At 39.6% G+C, this 17623-nt stretch overlaps 1 protein-coding gene across 2 annotated transcripts in view; it reads left to right on the top strand.

Moving 5' to 3' along the window:
* Window positions 1-17623, top strand: part of LOC117258560 (putative glutamate receptor) — a 35472-nt gene that overhangs the window by 11133 nt on the left and 6716 nt on the right. For both annotated transcript variants that reach the window (XM_033629574.2, XM_078170321.1), the window contains exons 4-8: window positions 4298-4477; window positions 8374-8591; window positions 12746-12843; window positions 13601-13818; window positions 14009-14228. In XM_033629574.2, the coding sequence (XP_033485465.2) occupies window positions 4298-4477; window positions 8374-8591; window positions 12746-12843; window positions 13601-13818; window positions 14009-14228 (934 nt within the window). The remainder of the gene's footprint in view (window positions 1-4297; window positions 4478-8373; window positions 8592-12745; window positions 12844-13600; window positions 13819-14008; window positions 14229-17623) is intronic.

Raw genomic sequence — 17623 nt, 5'->3', positions numbered from 1 at the left:
CATAACTCCACATGTGTTCATTCATAGTTTTGATGCCTTCAGTGAGAATCTACAATGTAAATAGTCATGAAAATAAAGAAAACGCATTGAATGAGAAGGTGTGTCCAAACTTTTGGCCTGTACTGTATATATATATATATATATTATATTATATATACACACAGAAAATGGCAGGATGTGGAAAAACTGTTTTACAGGATGTGTAGTGTTGAACTGATGTGGATCAGTATTTAAAGGACAATTCCATTTTTTTCACAGTAAAAATGTTCTTATGAAGTAATTTATGTCTGTAATAAAAATCTGCAAAGTACTATTTTCTTGAAACAAGTGATACAATCTCCAAGTGTAGTAAAATTATTTCTATATGTTCCTTATGAAGATCATCTTGTTTTAGGAATTTTGCAAGTTTCATTTTTCTTGTTTTGGGATGCAGACTGTTATCTCTGGAATGATTTCAAATCAGGTTGATTTCTATTGAAAACAACTTTAATCTCATTGGACTGAAAAACTGTGTCCCTTTTTTAAGTAAAGAAAGTTTTAAGACTCAGTTAAAATATGCTGGATTTTTTTTTTTTTTTTTTTTTTGCAGTGTACAACTTGCGTCTTGTTTTCCTACTTTTGTCCATCATTCCTATCAGTTAATATAACATTGTAATAACCAAATTATTGTTGCGATCTGGGAACATGGTGACTTTGCTCCAACAAAGAGTTTGCAGCTTTTCTAATGCAGGATGAGGCTGTTTATCAGATAGGGAAGGCTTTGTGAATAGAGCTAGGCATAAGGTCTTCACTGTGCCCTCAGCCTGTGTGATTTTTTTTTAAAGTTTATATCTTGGAAAATAATCTAAACTACTTTGAAAAGTAAGAATGTTGTTTATTTTTCAGTACAGAAATGAATGAAATGCCTACATATAGGTCTACTGTATAATTTTTTTGAGAAAAGGAAAGAAGAAGAAGGCCTCATGATCCCCCATTAAGCTCTGGAGACCCCTAGTTGGAGTCAGGACCCCAGGTTGGGAAAAAGTGATCTAAACCACTTTATTTGGAGGTAGAACTGAAACTGAGCTCATGATATACTTACAAGAAGCTGTGATGGAATGGTGCTGTTTGTCCTCTAAACTCTGTACTTGTACTAGGAGCATTATAAAAAATATCCACTGGAGGGCAGATCTGGGCACAATATAAGCATGGAAGGACCTGACCTGAGACCTGTACTATAAAACAACTTGGACCTAGCAAGGTAACTTCAGGGTTAAATCAGGGTTTTCAGTACTACCAAGCTGGTCTCTTTTTACCGAGAAAAATCACTCTGGTAACTATGCTGAACCTGCTCCAGAGCAGGTTAGCTGATAGGAGTATTGGATCACAGCCTGTTAACATCTCGACCACTGACCAATCAGATCACTGAAGAAAAATGTATCCATGGGCAAAAGTCCAGAGTCTCAGGTAAAAAAATGTAATCTATATGTTGTTATAATTAAGTAGAAGCATTTCATTGTTCCAGGGCTCTATTTTCACTGGTTTTAAAACTTTTAACAAACACAGAGACCACTTACAACACTAAACACATAATTTCAGCAGGATTTTAACATAAACAAAGTTTATTTTAGTCCACAGTGAAAGTGTTGCTATTTTACACTCTGATTTCATCACTGCAGCTCAGAATACCATGAGACACCTGTGTAATGAGAACTGGGGAAAAAGATTATATATTTTAGATATTTTATTAGTAAAATAAATAATCCACAGACTGGTAACTGGCTCCTATTATTACAAATGCAACATTTGGGTCAGATAGACCTAATCAGTCATTAACTAGGCTACTTTTCCACCCTTTACTTCAGTAGCAGAAACAGTCTGGCATTACTTTAATGTTTTTCTGTGATATATTCTAAATAGAAAAAAAAATACTCTATACTAATGTCACATGTAGCCTAGTGATACCTACACGTAGTTTAATTTTTGGCCAGTATTTTTCAATGTTTCTACATTTTCTATGAAAAGATTATAGTGTATCGTTTACATAACCACGCCACTGACATTTTACTCTCATACATTCCCAGACACTTTCAGTACAGTCTCATCTCATGCGATACAAAGTAGCCTCCTTCATTCATGGTTCTAATGATGTCATGTCTTGTAATTAACAACCCCACCTCTTCCACATGAACATGCTCGTGGCTGGATAAGAGCTGACTGAACTAGTTAATAACCAACTTTATAGTACCAGCGTTCCAGACGGCCAATGTTAGGGTTAGTCAAGCCCGATAACAAAGATATCTTAGGTAAGTTGAACTAGCTTCGTAGTACAGGTCTCAGGTTAAGGCAGAGTAAGTATCCACCTCTTTAGTCTCTCTGCAAAACTTTCCATTGCTGTAGTTTGTTCAGAATCTGCTGCTGCCTGACCTCATGTCCCGATGTACTAATATCCTTACGTACTTCATTGTATCTTCCAAGTGTGTAACATTAATTTCTGATGCGCACAACCAACATTCTGAGAAATGGTAAATGGACTGCATTTATATAGCATTTTCAGGTCTTAACAACCACTCAAAGTGATTAACAACACAGACACCATTCACCCAGGGCAGGTGGATGGGTCAAACAAACAAGACTTTCACCCAGGACACTGCAGATTGTGTTCTTTGTGAAATCACAAGTCAGTGTTTTGACCACCAAAATCTAATCAGTTCATTGGTAAATCAAGTGAACGTTTGTGCCAAATTTAAAGGAATTCCCTCAAGTTGTTCTTGTGATATTGGGTCCTTTGACCATCAAAATGTAATCAGTTCATCGTTGCATCCAAGTGGATCTTTGTGCCAGATTTGAAGAAATTCCCTCAAGGCTTTTTAAGATATTGCATTAACGAGAATGGGATGGACAGACGGACAGACGGAAAGAAGGACAGAAGGACAGAAAGACAGAGGAACAGCCAAAAAACATCAAGCCTCCAGCCATGGCTATTGCTGACATTGCACTCTCATAGCATATAGCACTTTTAACTAGTAGTCTACCACAACAGAATGGATTTTGTGTGTTGATCATATAATCGTAAAATGTCTAGAACATCTAGAACCCAAATTTGTAAGACATTTTCTGTGAGACTGTTCTGTCTTTAAAGTAATATTGTAAGTTGTTGCATTTTCTATGTTTTATGTCTAAATAAACATTTTTCAAGACAGCTCAAGTCTAAGTGAAGTCAGTAGTCACTGGCATTAAAGTCCAAGTCAAGTTGCAAATGGATCTTTGGATTTTGTTGAGTTGAGTGTAACAATTTGCTAAAGGGTGGCCTAAGGATGGGACAAAGCATTGATATTTGACAATCTGAGAACAGGTTGCTCATACACTGGTAGCCTCAGCCACCAGTGTATGAACAGGTTGCTCATACACTGGTGGCTGAGGCTACTCTGTAGGGTGTCCCCTGTTCATCAGATAAACATTCACACGCAACCTGTCTAATAGAGTGCCCCAGGAATGAGTCCTAAAATCTGGAAATTAGTTAGCATTATACCTCTCCTGCTCCCCTTGTTTTGAAGTCAGTGGGTTTTTTGAATGGGTTTGGTCTTCCTTTCCTGGGTCGGTCCTCATGTGTGCCAGTTTCGTTGTAGCGCTTGATGGTTTTTGCGACTCCACTTGGGGACACATTTAAAGTTTTTGCAATTTTCCAGACTGACTGACCTTCATTTCTTAAAGTAATGATGGCCACTCGTTTTTCTTTAGTTAGCTGATTGGTTCTTGCCATAATATGAATTTTAACAGTTGTCCAATAGGGCTGTCGGCTGTGTATTAACCTGACTTCTGCACAACACAACTGATGGTCCCAACCCCATTGATAAAGCAAGAAATTCCACTAATTAACCCTGATAAGGCACACCTGTGAAGTGGAAACCATTTCAGGTGACTACCTCTTGAAGCTCATCGAGAGAATGCCAAGAGTGTGCAAAGCAGTAATCAGAGCAAAGGGTGGCTATTTTGAAGAAACTAGAATATAAAACATGTTTTCAGTTATTTCACCTTTTTTTGTTAAGTACATAACTCCACATGTGTTCATTCATAGTTTTGATGCCTTCAGTGAGAATCTACAATGTAAATAGTCATGAAAATAAAGAAAACGCATTGAATGAGAAGGTGTGTCCAAACTTTTGGCCTGTACTGTATGTATATGTATGTATATATAGCCTATATATGTATTTCTTTAAAGTATGGTATCACTTTCATATTATGGTATTCACTTTTGCTTAAGCTCACTTCCCCCACAGCACTCACTCCTCATTAGATTGTTTGTTCTTTTCCTCAGGAAGATCCGTACACCATGAGCAGAGGCTCTGAGCTAGAGGGCTACTGCATTGATCTGATCACTGAGCTCTCCAGGAAGCTGGTCTTTAAGTACAAACTGCACCTTGTGAAGGACAGCAAATACGGAACCATGGACTCCAGCGGAAACTGGAACGGCATGATTGGTGAAGTCATTAGAGGGGTAAGTCACAGACCACCCTACTGTACTGGCTCTCCTTGCAGTCACAGTGACACAGATACTAAGCAGCTGTATGGAATTTGGTTTTTAGCCTTTTAATAAAAATGAGCCTGGTTTTAGGTCCCAAAATCCTCATGACCCAACAATTAGAGAGCGTACTAGTTGTCATCATGTAAATCTGGGCACATGGATATTTATACTGAGAAGCATTAAAGCAGCTCCAAATTGGTCATAAAGGCCCTGACCAACCAAGCCGACAGTCGGCCATCGACCAAAGTCGGGCTGTCAGTGAGCGTCTGTCGCCCTAGTTTTTGCGGTGTGTCCCGCACCGTCTGCACTTAGGCATCGGCGTTGGCGGCTTTTCGGCTGATTGAGCATGTTGAATCAGCGGTGGAGCTTGTCGGTAAGAGAGATCCCTCTGATTGGCTGTTCAGGTTTTATTTCCTCGCCCCTGTAGCGGAATCTGCCTGTAGTGAAACTGGGGCTAACCGGTGCTTCCTCTTCAGGCTCCACTTCACTCAGCTGCACTTAGCTGCCCGACAGACCCGCTGCTTCTTCCCACTTTAACCTGAATAACAAACCGGAGCTAGCTAGGAGTGGCTAGCGGAGCGTTAGCCGCAGCATGACCGGAGGGAAGCACAGCCAGTTAGCCTCCGCTAGCATCTGAGCTAGCCCTGGCTCTCCGTTTGGATCCAACCGGAGCAGTGAGCCCTGGTTTGATATTCAGGTTAAAGTGGGAAGAAGCAGCGGGTTTGTCGGGCAGCTGAGAGAAGTGGAGCCTGCGGAGGAAACACCGGGACCGTCTGGATGTAATAGTCCGTGGAGGTGCTGCGGTGCTTGGCTGCACAGATAGGAAACCCCTCGGCTGACAGGATGTACCACTCTCTCGCTCCGCTCTCTCTCACGCAGGTGCAGAACGTACGTGCTACTTGGCCGTTGGATGTAGTCCGTATAGTGTGTTCAAATGCAACTGACACAGGACGACGTGAGGCGACATAGACGACGCAACAGTTGGCTTTCGTGGCTGCTAGTTCTTTGTTGTCGGTTTGGTGTGTCCACACCTTAACGGTTTCCTTCTATCTGCTTATGGGACTGTGTGGGATCCCATTCTGAGAAATTTTACCTAGCACTGATATGATGTAAAACCTGGTATCTGAAATTGTGTATACTGTATATGACAGGAGACCCACAGTGCTCAAAATTATGTAAATACAATTTTTTAAATAAATAATCACATGAATACATGCAATGCAGTTTATTAAGAAAACCCATTCATTTTAAAATACTTGAATTCATTATTAAAACTCTACCCATTATTATGAGTCATTTGGCATAAGTAGTTAAAAGAATATCATAATATTTCATAATAATGACTTGAGTTGTAGTAATTTCTGACATCACTGTATATAACATTTTCTTCTTTTTTGTGCAATAATGTATCACAGAGTTCCACCTACCTCTTATATCTTAGGTATTAAATCATGGATGGCTAAGATTTTCTAGAGCTCAACGAGGACAAATCTGAAATTTTGGTCATTGGTACTGAAGCCCAGAGAGAGAAACTCAATGAGAGATTGCATGCATTGGCACTGAGCCCTTGTCAACAGGTGACTCAAATCTAAGTTTTGAACCCCACCTTAGAAATTTCACCAAGACTGCATTTTATCATTTAAAAAATATTGCCAGATGTCGACCGTTTCTCTCTCAAGCCAGTACAGAGATGCTAATTTACACTTTTATTACCTGCAGAATGGACTACTGCAATGCTGCTCTCTGATCTCCCAAAAAAGAATATATCTCAGTTACAATTACTTCAGAACTCAGCCGTATGTGTGCTGACGAAGACCAGAAAGAGAGCACACATTACACCCATTTTAAAGTCTCTGCACGGGCTACCAGTTTGTTTTACAGTTGATTTTAAGATCCTTTTATTGGTTTACAAAGCTCTTAATGGATTTAGTCCTTCCTATTTATCAGATTTGCTTTTATCCTATGAACCCTCTAGAACCCTCAGGTCATCTGATAGTGGCCTTTTAATTATTCCCAAAGTCCGGACAAAAACCCACGGAGAGTCATCTTTTTATTATTATGGTCCTTGTCTCTGGAACAGCCTTCCTGAAGACCTGAGGGCAGCAGAGAGTGTTGATATTTTTAAAGGCAAACTTAAAACCTTTTTAATTTGGCTTTCAATTGAATTTACTTATTTATTAATCTGCCTTTTTTCTATCTTAGCCTGTCCTATTACTCTCCTGCTTGTTCTATTTTATTGTTTCTTCTTAGTAACCCACCTTTTATGTCTGTTTTACTTAATTACTTTTACTCTTTTACTCCTAATATCTCCGGTTTTACTCACTTTATTCTGTAGTACTCTTTCCTTTTATACTGTATATTCTGAATATTTAACTTTTTTTTAGCTTTTTATTTTATTTTGTTTCTATTCTTAATTTTTATTTATTTATTTAGTATTTTAAACTCTTAATTTTACCTCTGGTGTTTCCTCATCGCAGATTTTTAAGTTATGATGGCGTTTCCTAAGTTCCCTGAGTTCCTATTTTTAATGAGTTCCAATGCTTAATGCTTTTTTGTTTGTTCTGAAGATGTGACGCACTTTGTGTTACATTACGATGTATGAAAAGTGCTTTCCGAATAAAGTTTGATTGATTGATTGATTGATTGATTGATTTCACACTTAACATAAGGTGACAGAGTGCATAAAAAAGCAAATGGAGTGTCAGGGAGGACCCCTTGGACCCCCCTGACAGATGTCTGGGCTAAGCCCCTTATGATCTAAAATCCTAGTAATGCCCCTTCTGTGTACACCTGTGCGGGGCTACTGCAACTGAATTCCCCTCTTGGCAAAGATGAGGGAGGGAAGCTAATGTCAAAAGGTTGAAAGCAGGCAATTCACCATTTGCCAGTGTTTATTAGCTGGCCCCTGGCCCTCCTGTAATTTTGAAAAAAGTGGCCCCCAGGCTCATTCAGTATCCTTGCTGTAAATGCATTTTCAGAAACAATAGTCCTGACACAAACTACACTCTTGAGGCCAGACTGTGAACAGTATTAGGCATGCCAATTTCTATGTAAACAGAGTGAACTGGCATCACATCAGCTACTAACTCTACCTAACAGAAGTGATATGGATGCTCAAAAGTTCCTGTTGCTCAATACTTCATACTGTGTCATGTTTTCTGTGCATGTCAAGGTCAAGGTCAAGGTCAACTTTATTATCCTCAAAGAGGAAATTCATTTAGTCATCATACACGTCTCGTTCCAACATATAAATACATACATTATAAGTCAATACTGATACTAGTCAATACAATACTAATTTTCTGTTGCAGGATTCTGCCCCTTGATCTGCTGCTTCTCTGGAATTTTAAATGGAGAGGATGAGTGGGATCATTGAGGATCTGATCAGCCTTTTGTAGAATTAACTCATGATATAACTGAGCTGCGGACACCTGATCAACCCCAATGATCCTGCTTGCCGTCTTAATCATGCGTTTGGCTTGATCTTGAGCACGCATGTTTCCAAAAGTGCAGACCAGGCCAAAGGACAGAACACTCTGCAAAATTGCTTTATAGAACATCTGGAGGATACATTTATCTATTCTAAAATCATTCAGTTTTTTAAGGAAGAACATCCTTTGCTGTAACTTCCTAGATTTACTCCTTGCCAGTTCACTTAATTTTAGTTGGTCATTTCAACTCCCAAATATTTATAGGTTGAAACCCTCTCGATTAGTTCACCGTTGATATTAGAAGGGAGAACAGTTATCTTATTTTTATTAAAATCTATGACCATCTCTTTCGTTTTTTTGACGTTGACCTCCAAGAAGTGATGTGAGCACCACTGTATGTGTCTTACGTGTGATATGTGTGCCTCTACCCTCCATCAGGAGGCTGACCTGGCAGTGGCCCCGCTGACCCTCACTGCAGTCAGAGAGCAGTTTGTGGACATGAGCACTCCCTTCATGCAGACGGGAATCGGCTTCATCCTGCGCAAAGACACTGAAGAGAGCTCCTTCAGCCTGCTGTCACCTTTCTCCACTGACATGTGGGTTGGCGTCCTCATTGCATTCCTGCTAACAGGGCTCTGCATATTTTTGGTGGGCAGGTAAGCATCAAATGTCATCATACAGCTGTTGGTGTTGTGTGAGTATTATACAATTACATTTTTGGGTTTGTTTTTAAGGGTAATTTTGATATTTTAGATATAAGACATTTAAATGTTTTTAGGAAAACTAAATGAAGTAAAATAACACAAAAAGATTAATTAAATTTGAAAATAAATTCAGCCACAAGAATGTTGGGCCTTCTGATGAATGTAAGTTGGGTTAAAGTTGTCTCCACTGAACAGAAAGGCACTACAGTTTGTTAAAACTGACCAAGCATGAGCCAATGAGCAAGCCATTTGATTTTACCTGAAACTGCATCACCATGTGGCTAATTTGAATGTACTTTAATTTTTAGCTCATAAGAAAACGTTTTTTTCTTTCACTATTTCATCATATTTTATCAAAACAGGTTGTTTTTTTCTCACTGCTTCTAAAAATCTATTCAGTCAGTTAAAGTTATTCAATCTTCAGTCTGCAGTCTTTAACAACATTCAGTCTGTGTACATAACCTAGTCCTATGTAATGCTGCCTGCTAGTACTATTATCACACAGAAAGCATTTTAATGAGAATGAAACTTTTTGCTCATTGTTTTTTGTGTCGCTATGTACCTCACATTTGTGCTCTAGGTGCATGCTGTTTTTGCTGGAGCACTCTGAACTGAAACTTCAACTCCAGTTGCTCCATGTTATCTCCACATTTTTCCCATTGTCCAATTAGATGATTTGAGAGGTGGGCCTTCTGTGGTGGTCACAACAAGTTTACAGTTGGTAAACAATGGAGGAGAAACTGGTGGTAGTGGTTGCTGGATACTCAGAGCTATACGGCACAATGATAAACAGCAGGTTTTCAAACTGCCCCCGAGTCATCCTAAAATATGCTTAGAAACGGCTATCATGGAGACGAAGCTCCTGGACCAACTGGTGGTACTCCATGTGATCCACCCTCTTTCTTAGGGTCTCATGTACCCACACAGATCTCTGTTTCCCTGTGCCCAACAAACTATTTGCTGACAGCTTCTCACCCTCAACCAGAGCTACAGCAAGTACCCTCTGCCTGTCTATTTTAGGAACTAGCTACTAATTACTATGAAAATAAGTAAGTAGTTTTAGTGGGTGGTTGCGTGGCAACAATAAAAAGGTGCAGCAAGCGTTTTTTACTAGTGCTATCAATTAAATTAAAAAAAAAAGGCAGTGTGATGTGCCTCGTGTTTTGCAACCTGCAAAACACTTTCTGTGTGATCAGGACATTACTCTGGAATATGTTACGCAATTGCAGCCACATTTGGATGACATAAGTGTACATCCACTCAGAGCTACAGAGTGCTATAGGGATGAACTTTTTGGCGGCCAACCCAAAAGTCAACATTGCCCTGGTTCCCTTAAAAAAGCCAGCAGGGGGGCGTCGGTAGGGTAGTGGATAGTGCCGGTGCCCCATGTACAGAGGCATCACCTCGCTGCAGCTTCCGTGGGCTCGAATCCAGCTCGCGGCCCTTTGCTGCATGTCAGTCCCCACTCTCTCTCTGTCTCCCCATTTCACTCTCTGTCCTGTCAATAAAGGCAAAAAGCCCATAAAAATAATCTTTAAAAAAAAAAAAAGCCAGCAGGAATTTTCCATCGGGTTTTAGATTATTGCAGAAAAATAAGCTCTGTGGTAAACAAGCCTTTATGATATTTGTTTCGTTCAGCAAGATAATCTTCACACATGAGAGCACCACTTTTATGACTATTGAAGCCTAGTAAAAAGCTAATGTTAGGTCAACATTGCTACTACAATGAGGCTGTAAAGCTGTGTTCGGTGTGATGATGCTTTGTAGCTTAATTTAGCCACTTGTTAGCAAATGCCTTTTTAAGAGCTTTAATTCACAGTGGGGTATTTACTGACGTATTTTATGTCGTAGAACAAAACATTAAAGTTTCTTAAGCTTGTGATAACCACAGACCTTATTTTAGGCATCTTACCAAAAACCCATTCAAAAAACACACAATGCTAAGACAAGGGAACCAGGAGTATAAAAATGCTAACTCATTTCCATGTTTTAGGACTCATTCCTGCAGCACTCTCCATTCGCATCTACATTTAAATGGCCATAACTTGTGGTCATAAGCAAAGGTGGGGCTAGACAGTGTCACAGTCCCCTAAGACTTCTCCTTTTTATTGTATTAATCCTATTTTTATTGTCAATTTCTGTGTTTTCTATTTATATATGTTGACTTTGCAGTACTTGCTGTTTATCTTTGTATTTTTTTTTTACTATGTTTATTGTTAGGCAACAAATGCCAAGAAAAAATCTTGTATGTGAAAACCTACTTGGCAATGAAACCTAATTATGATTATGAACCTGACTGGCCAATCTGATTGGCTGATCCCCCACCTCCATCCCACCCCGGGCCAAAACCTCTGAGCCCTGCCCACAAGTTCCTACTTAGCTTATAGACTTAACATTGTGATGGCGTATCAGATTTTTAAATAACTTTTCTCGGTTTGAGGAAAGTTTACAAATATAAAACCACCATGGCTCAAAAGTTTGTAATAGAAAGAGTTAATAATTGACCTTGTTTGCAATTCAAGGTGTCCTATCAAGATTTATACTTGTTTGTCAGCTCTATGATACACCATAGCCTTTGTGTGTGGCCTACATCGTTGTGAATATTTATACTTAGGCGCTGGTGTGTCTGTGTCACTCTGCAGTCACACCTCCAAAACACTAGTCAGTGGTGGGGTTACTATAAAGTTCTGTAAAGTTTAGTTGATTCAAAACACCCAAAACGCACATTAGCTACACGTGGCTTAATAGTGACAATTTCAAACACAAATGTACACAATCGGTTTCACTATAATTTGCCGGATTCACAGAAAAAGCACTTGTCTTTGACACATTTTCCCCACAAATACAACATACTAATGTTATTAGCACAAGCCTATGCCATTTTACATTGTTTAAATTAGCCTAGAGGCTAGTGGAGATTTTCTCTACTCATATGAAGCCAGGGACAACAGCAACATTTGACAAAGGTAACATTACAACATTTGGCTCCATTACAACTCAAAAGGTTCACTGACAAAATAAGTGTCTTATACTAAAGACGTTTTCCAAACAAATACAACATGCTAACGTTATTAGCAGAAGCCTATGGCATTTCACATTGTATAAATTAGCCTAGCAACGAAATTAGCCTAGCGGAGATTTCCTCTGCTCATATGAAGCCAGGATGTATCACACAGGATTTTGTGGAGGCCTTATTGTCTTAACAATTTATTGTTTCTTATCTGTGAAATAAAAGTAAAAAATAACTCTGTTTCCACTGAGGGAAATGGTTTTCAGCTTACAAAAATCTGCATTGCTGCATAGTTACACCTCTGTGGAGGCTCACATCAGGCTACGCTGTAGGTTATGGTGTCAATTCAATGCAGAAGTAAAAATCCTGCTTCAGTTTTACAGACATTTCTTTTTACAATGGTGGTCTATGGGGAAATGATTTTTTGGCCACAGGGGATATTTTTCACTGCAATACTGCGAGTGGCCACTGGGAAAAATTTGCTACAAGGCTGAGTGGCTTTCTGGGAGCCTGAACTGAACAGCTACAGGTACAGGAAGTTTGTCTTCTGCTGTTTTTGTCAGTTACTTAACAGCTTCTCCCTTTGGACTGAATAGACTCGCGACCACTGCTAGTCTCCTAGCGAGGTGGGGCAATGGCAAAACCCATGTGCCACAGATACAGGAAGTGACTAAAGTGAGCTGTCTCAATTTTTGATGGTCTCTGTTTAAGACACTTAGGTGGGTGGGGGAACCTTTCACATGTTGGTGTTCCATGTTAACCACACTTCCACATCCTGATACTGTCAAGCCTTTTGGAGATCAGTTCATCTTCTACTTACTTAAGTATTCATAGTAAATGGAATTTTAATAATGGGAGCCCAAACAGTTGCATGCCACTGTATGTATTACAAAACCCAAAATAGCTCTCTCATTGTAGCTTATAAATGTAGAAGATTGCGTTTCCTTTGCAGAGGCTAGAGATTTATTAAATTTCTTGCCAGTAACTCCACAAACATCAGAGTTATATTTCAGCAGACAGACATATACATATGAATCTTGCTGCTGAAAGCTCAGCTGTAACAGTGCAGGTTATAAAGCCTTTCATTTTTCTGCAGGATCAGTCCCACTGAATGGGCTGGGCCAGACACAGAGGAGCACAGCTTCACACTGCTGCATAGCTTCTGGTACATCACAGGAGCTCTCACCCTGCAAGGTAATGCTGCAGTCAGCTAAACTGAACCACAGGCCCAGAAACACACACTGCTGCTTGCACTTCTTCATGCTCTCTCACAATAAATACGCTGCACTGTGACCTTACTATTGTACTGTATGTAACTGTGGCTCTGATGAATATTTCACAGAACAATCAAAAGGTGTTTTAAATTAAGATGTAAAGTTTGTGGGAGATACAGAACAAAAAGTAAACTGATGGTATGAAGTACAGTCACAATCAGCATTTTGTTCTCTATATTTAGGATTTACAGCACTGTAGTGTAAGCTTATGCTCCAGAATACATTATCTATATTTACAGTCACACAGTGAATTCAATAGAACTACATAATTTCAAAAGCATAGCTATAATACATCATTTCAAACAACTGCTTTTCTGCTATTTGTATGATCTAAGAGAAAATACAGTTTGAATGAGAAGGCGTTTTGAAAGCATCAAGATCCATTTCATATTAAATGCAGTAATAATTCAAATAAAATATTGAATATACCCAATGTTTTGATGTTTTGGTAAACTTGATACACCATGTGTCCCATCCAAGCTGTTTTCATTTTACATTCTCAGTGGGCCTGAAAATGATGAAAACAGTATTTTATGTGAAGGGTTTTGCAAAGTAAATTGTGAAAACTGATCATCATCAGTGAACCCTGTCTGCATTATTTTTAAACTGAGCATGAATTTAGATCATGAATATTAATGTCCTGTGCTGCCACTACATTGCTGTCTTTGTCCTCTCAGGTGCTGGTCCTCACCCGAAGGCCCTTTCTGGACGTCTAGTAAGCGCCATCTGGTGGCTGTTTGCTGTACTGCTTCTGGCCAGCTACTTTGGCAACTTCAACTCCATGTTGCACTCCAACAACAAACACGTCTCCATCGAGAGTTTCGAAGACCTTGCTAACCAGGATGTGGTCGATTATGGCACAGTGGAGTCTGGATCCACCATGCTGTTCTTTAAGGCACACTCAGCAGCTCCTAAATAGTTTATAGTCGTTACAGCTGATTCATAACATCTGAACTGACAACATAGAACTGAATGGAAAACGTGCTCTTGATATCTTGAACACTCGGAACATAGTTTTTAACACATGAAAAGATTAAAATGTTTTTTTGTTTGTTTTTTAAATTTTGCACTTTTTTATTTCCCAGCATTCCACCAACCCTTTGTACCAGCGTATCTACCAGCACATGGAGCGTAAGAAGAGCTTCGTGTCCAGCACACAGGAGGGTGTTCGTCGCGCCCAGGAGGGAAACTTTGCCTTCATCGGTGAAGCTGTGTCCTTGGACTTGGCAGTGGCTCGCTACTGTGATCTGTGCCGTTCACAGGAAGTAATTGGTATGAGAGCCTACAGCATCGCAGCACCTATGGGTGAGTCATCTGTACCTGTCAGGATGATTTTGCCTCTGACAGGTGCTGTAGCTTGCCAAAATGGGGTTTAAACTTATCTCTCATGCTTTTACATTCTTCACAACAACAACCTGAGTAACTTTTTCAGTGTGAAACAACAGAGCGTAACACCATGACTGCCTTTGAGAAGACTCTCTGAAAGCACACTCCATTATCCCTATTTATACAATTTATTGTATCAAGACTACAAAGACATTCAAAAGACACAGGCCTCTAGTAAAAACATGACTTAAAATTTCTTATTGATAATTACTTTATGAATCAAACTGAAACGGCGAAAATGAGGTGTAAATTATGCTCTTGCCTAGCTCTGTATAATAGTCTTCTAAGGACTGAGAACATACTGTATCTGAAAGGGCTAAGTGACTCTTTTTTAGGCTATGTCAATCAATCAATCAATCAATCAATCAATCAATCGATCAATCGTTTGTCAAATGGAATTACAGAAAGTACAATCCAGTGAAATGTGATCCAATCAGCCCTCTTAACTTGTGCACTGTAATTTAGTCCTTTTTTAGTGTTCTTACACTGTTGGCTGCTGCTTAATTGTCCATGCTTCCAGATGGTTCGAGTAATCCATGGTTTCTAGTTATGGCTCCATGCCTGTGATAGCTATGGCCAGAGGTAGGGCTGGGCGATATGGCCTAAAAAAAAAATCTCCGATTTTTTCACAACAAATCCAATTCACGATTTAAATCGATTTTCCCCCTCTACTTAAAATCAATTTTCAGAAAAATATTTGCGGCCTGGTAGCATGTACCTGGGCTCCAAAACTTTCAGCATGTGAATAAACCCTGGCTAAATATGGGCACCATATCTCTTGCAAGATACTTCGCGACTGCATCCGTGATCGCTTTGTCATCATAGGGCAGTGTTTCCCCTACCATTATATTGCCCCCCCCCCCCCCCCCCCCCCCCCCCTTCAAGATCAAGTGAGTTTTATTTAATTTTATTTTCTATATAGCTCCAGTAATTTAAGGTCACCTTTCCTATAGAACAGGTCTATACCCTGTCCTTTTATTAAACTAACTAAAGAGCCTTATGTTATTTTTCTTGTTTACACAACGGCATGTCAGTTCTGTCTCTACATGGTGCACGTTTACAATCCTCCTCTGCTCTGTGTCGTGCACGGCGGAGTTTGGCCCCGATGTGCACACGCACAGACACGTACGCGCGCACACACACAGACACGTATGCATGCACACACACACACACACACAGATACACGTGCACACACACAGACACAGGTGAGCACACTAGAGCGCGTTCAGCCTACTCTGAACTACGGGAGCCCAGCGGGGAGTGTCGGTGGCAGATTTTAAAGAAAAACTCAATTTTCATTCAAACAAATCACGGTATCTATTACGGAACACGGTATCTAAAAAATGCCTCAAGGGAATTTCTTCAAATTTAGCACAAATGTCCTCTTGGACTCAATAATGAACTGATTAGTTTCTGATGGTCATAGGTCAAAGGTCACTGCCACCTTGTCTGTAGCATTCTCTTGAATGTGATATTACAAGAATGTCTTGAGGGAATTTCTTCAGATTTGGCACAAACCTTCACTTGGACTCAATGAACTGATTAGATTTTGGTGGTCAAAGGTCAAAGTTTAAGTGTAAGTGACCTCATCTGTCTCAATCTTTTGAACGTGATAGCTCAAGAATACCTTAAGGGAATTTCTTCAACTTTGGCACAAAAGTTTGGGCTCAATGATAAACTAGATTTTGGTGGTCAAAGGTCAAGGTAATTTTGACCTTACATCTGTGTCATTCTTGTGACACAATACATCAGATATCTCAAGAACAGGGAATTTCTTTAAAGTTGGGGTGAGATGGTTGTAAAGCGTCCATGTTTATACAGACATGAATGTAAACTGTAAGAGGGACTTGACTTGCCCGGAGGCATAGAACAGCAGGGTGTTAATTCTAGTTGTGGAATGATTTAACTGTCCACACACCCAGACCTCAACAAGACAACGAGCCATATGGTTGCACCTTATGAACATGAGCAATGCTGCACTGCAGCCACCTCTGAATGGTGTATAGCAGTGATCAACAGCAGGAGAAGGACAGCTCCTCACATTCCTACTCTCACACCCGTCCTTACTTACTACAAAGCACATGCCTCCTCTCCTCCTCTCGCCTCTGCAGTCCTCTGCTCAGAAGTATGACTTCATGTGATATATGTTGAAATAAGACATGAGATTAAACTGGAGAAGTATCTGTTGCATTAAAACCAAAAGTACAGGCAGGTTTTTGTAATTTTAGAATGAATAATGCCAGAATTCCTGAAGTCAAAGAGAATGTGCAACCTCTGTGATGATAATCCTGTGGGATATGAGTATCATATATTGTATGAATGTCAGAATATAAGCTTAATGATTTACAGAGAAACGTACTTGCCAAAGTATTATTTAAACCATTCATCTATGTTTAAATTAATGTTGTTATTACAAACAGATAAGCCAAAAGTAATTTGCAAACTAGGTGCTTTTTTGAAGAATGTCCTTCCTTTGTTTAAGTAACATCGGTTTTACTTTAGCCACGCTGTGTGCCATTGTTTTGTAAGTATCTAATGTTTGTATTCCATACCATGTGATATGGTCATGAGTCAAATAAATGAAACGACATGAAATGAGATCAGCATATAGAAAAAAAGGTTGAATGGCACTGTCCAATAATTAGCCACATTTCGGTGAATCAAAGGATATTACAGTTCCTAATATCCTGTTGGAAACTGATACAACACAGAAGTCTTCCAGTTTGCTTCCGATGAACAACATGATGCACAATGGCTAGCAGGATGGTGGTCGCTTTTCACTGATGTTTACATTTGAAAACCTCGACATGGCTAGCTAGCTAGAAGCTGGCAGAGTTTTATGACTGGTGAGTTGATTTCCTTGTCCCAATCAGTCAACCGCAACCAACGTCTAAAGCCAACTACAAAAGCACCACCAAGACTTACAAAGTAGACATAAGAGTCTAAATTTAGCACAAATTTAGCAGAGCTGACGATAGTGATTAAACGAGTGACTAAAAATTTACACTTGTACGTCATGTTTAATCCACGCTAATACTAATATGTTTTTGTTTTAAAACACATAACTATTTCTTCGTTTACACCTGGCATCCACACTACTCCAGTGCATTTGAACCCCTAAAACAGAGACCATTAAAAAAGCTGCAGACCCCATTTCAGTTTGAAGACAAAAGGATTGTAGTTTTGTCTAGATGGGTGGTAAATGGAGACTTTTGAAATTGATGATGCAGGCACTTCCTGATTGGGTCCATTAGTCCCAAGGCTCATTTGTGCTCAACATTATGTATTCAAACAAGGACGAAGCCCTCTGTCCA

The sequence above is a fragment of the Epinephelus lanceolatus genome, chromosome 8 (genome assembly GCF_041903045.1).
Source record: "Epinephelus lanceolatus isolate andai-2023 chromosome 8, ASM4190304v1, whole genome shotgun sequence".
Lineage (NCBI taxonomy): Eukaryota > Metazoa > Chordata > Actinopteri > Perciformes > Serranidae > Epinephelus > Epinephelus lanceolatus.
This window is presented reverse-complemented; position numbering and strand designations above follow the sequence as displayed.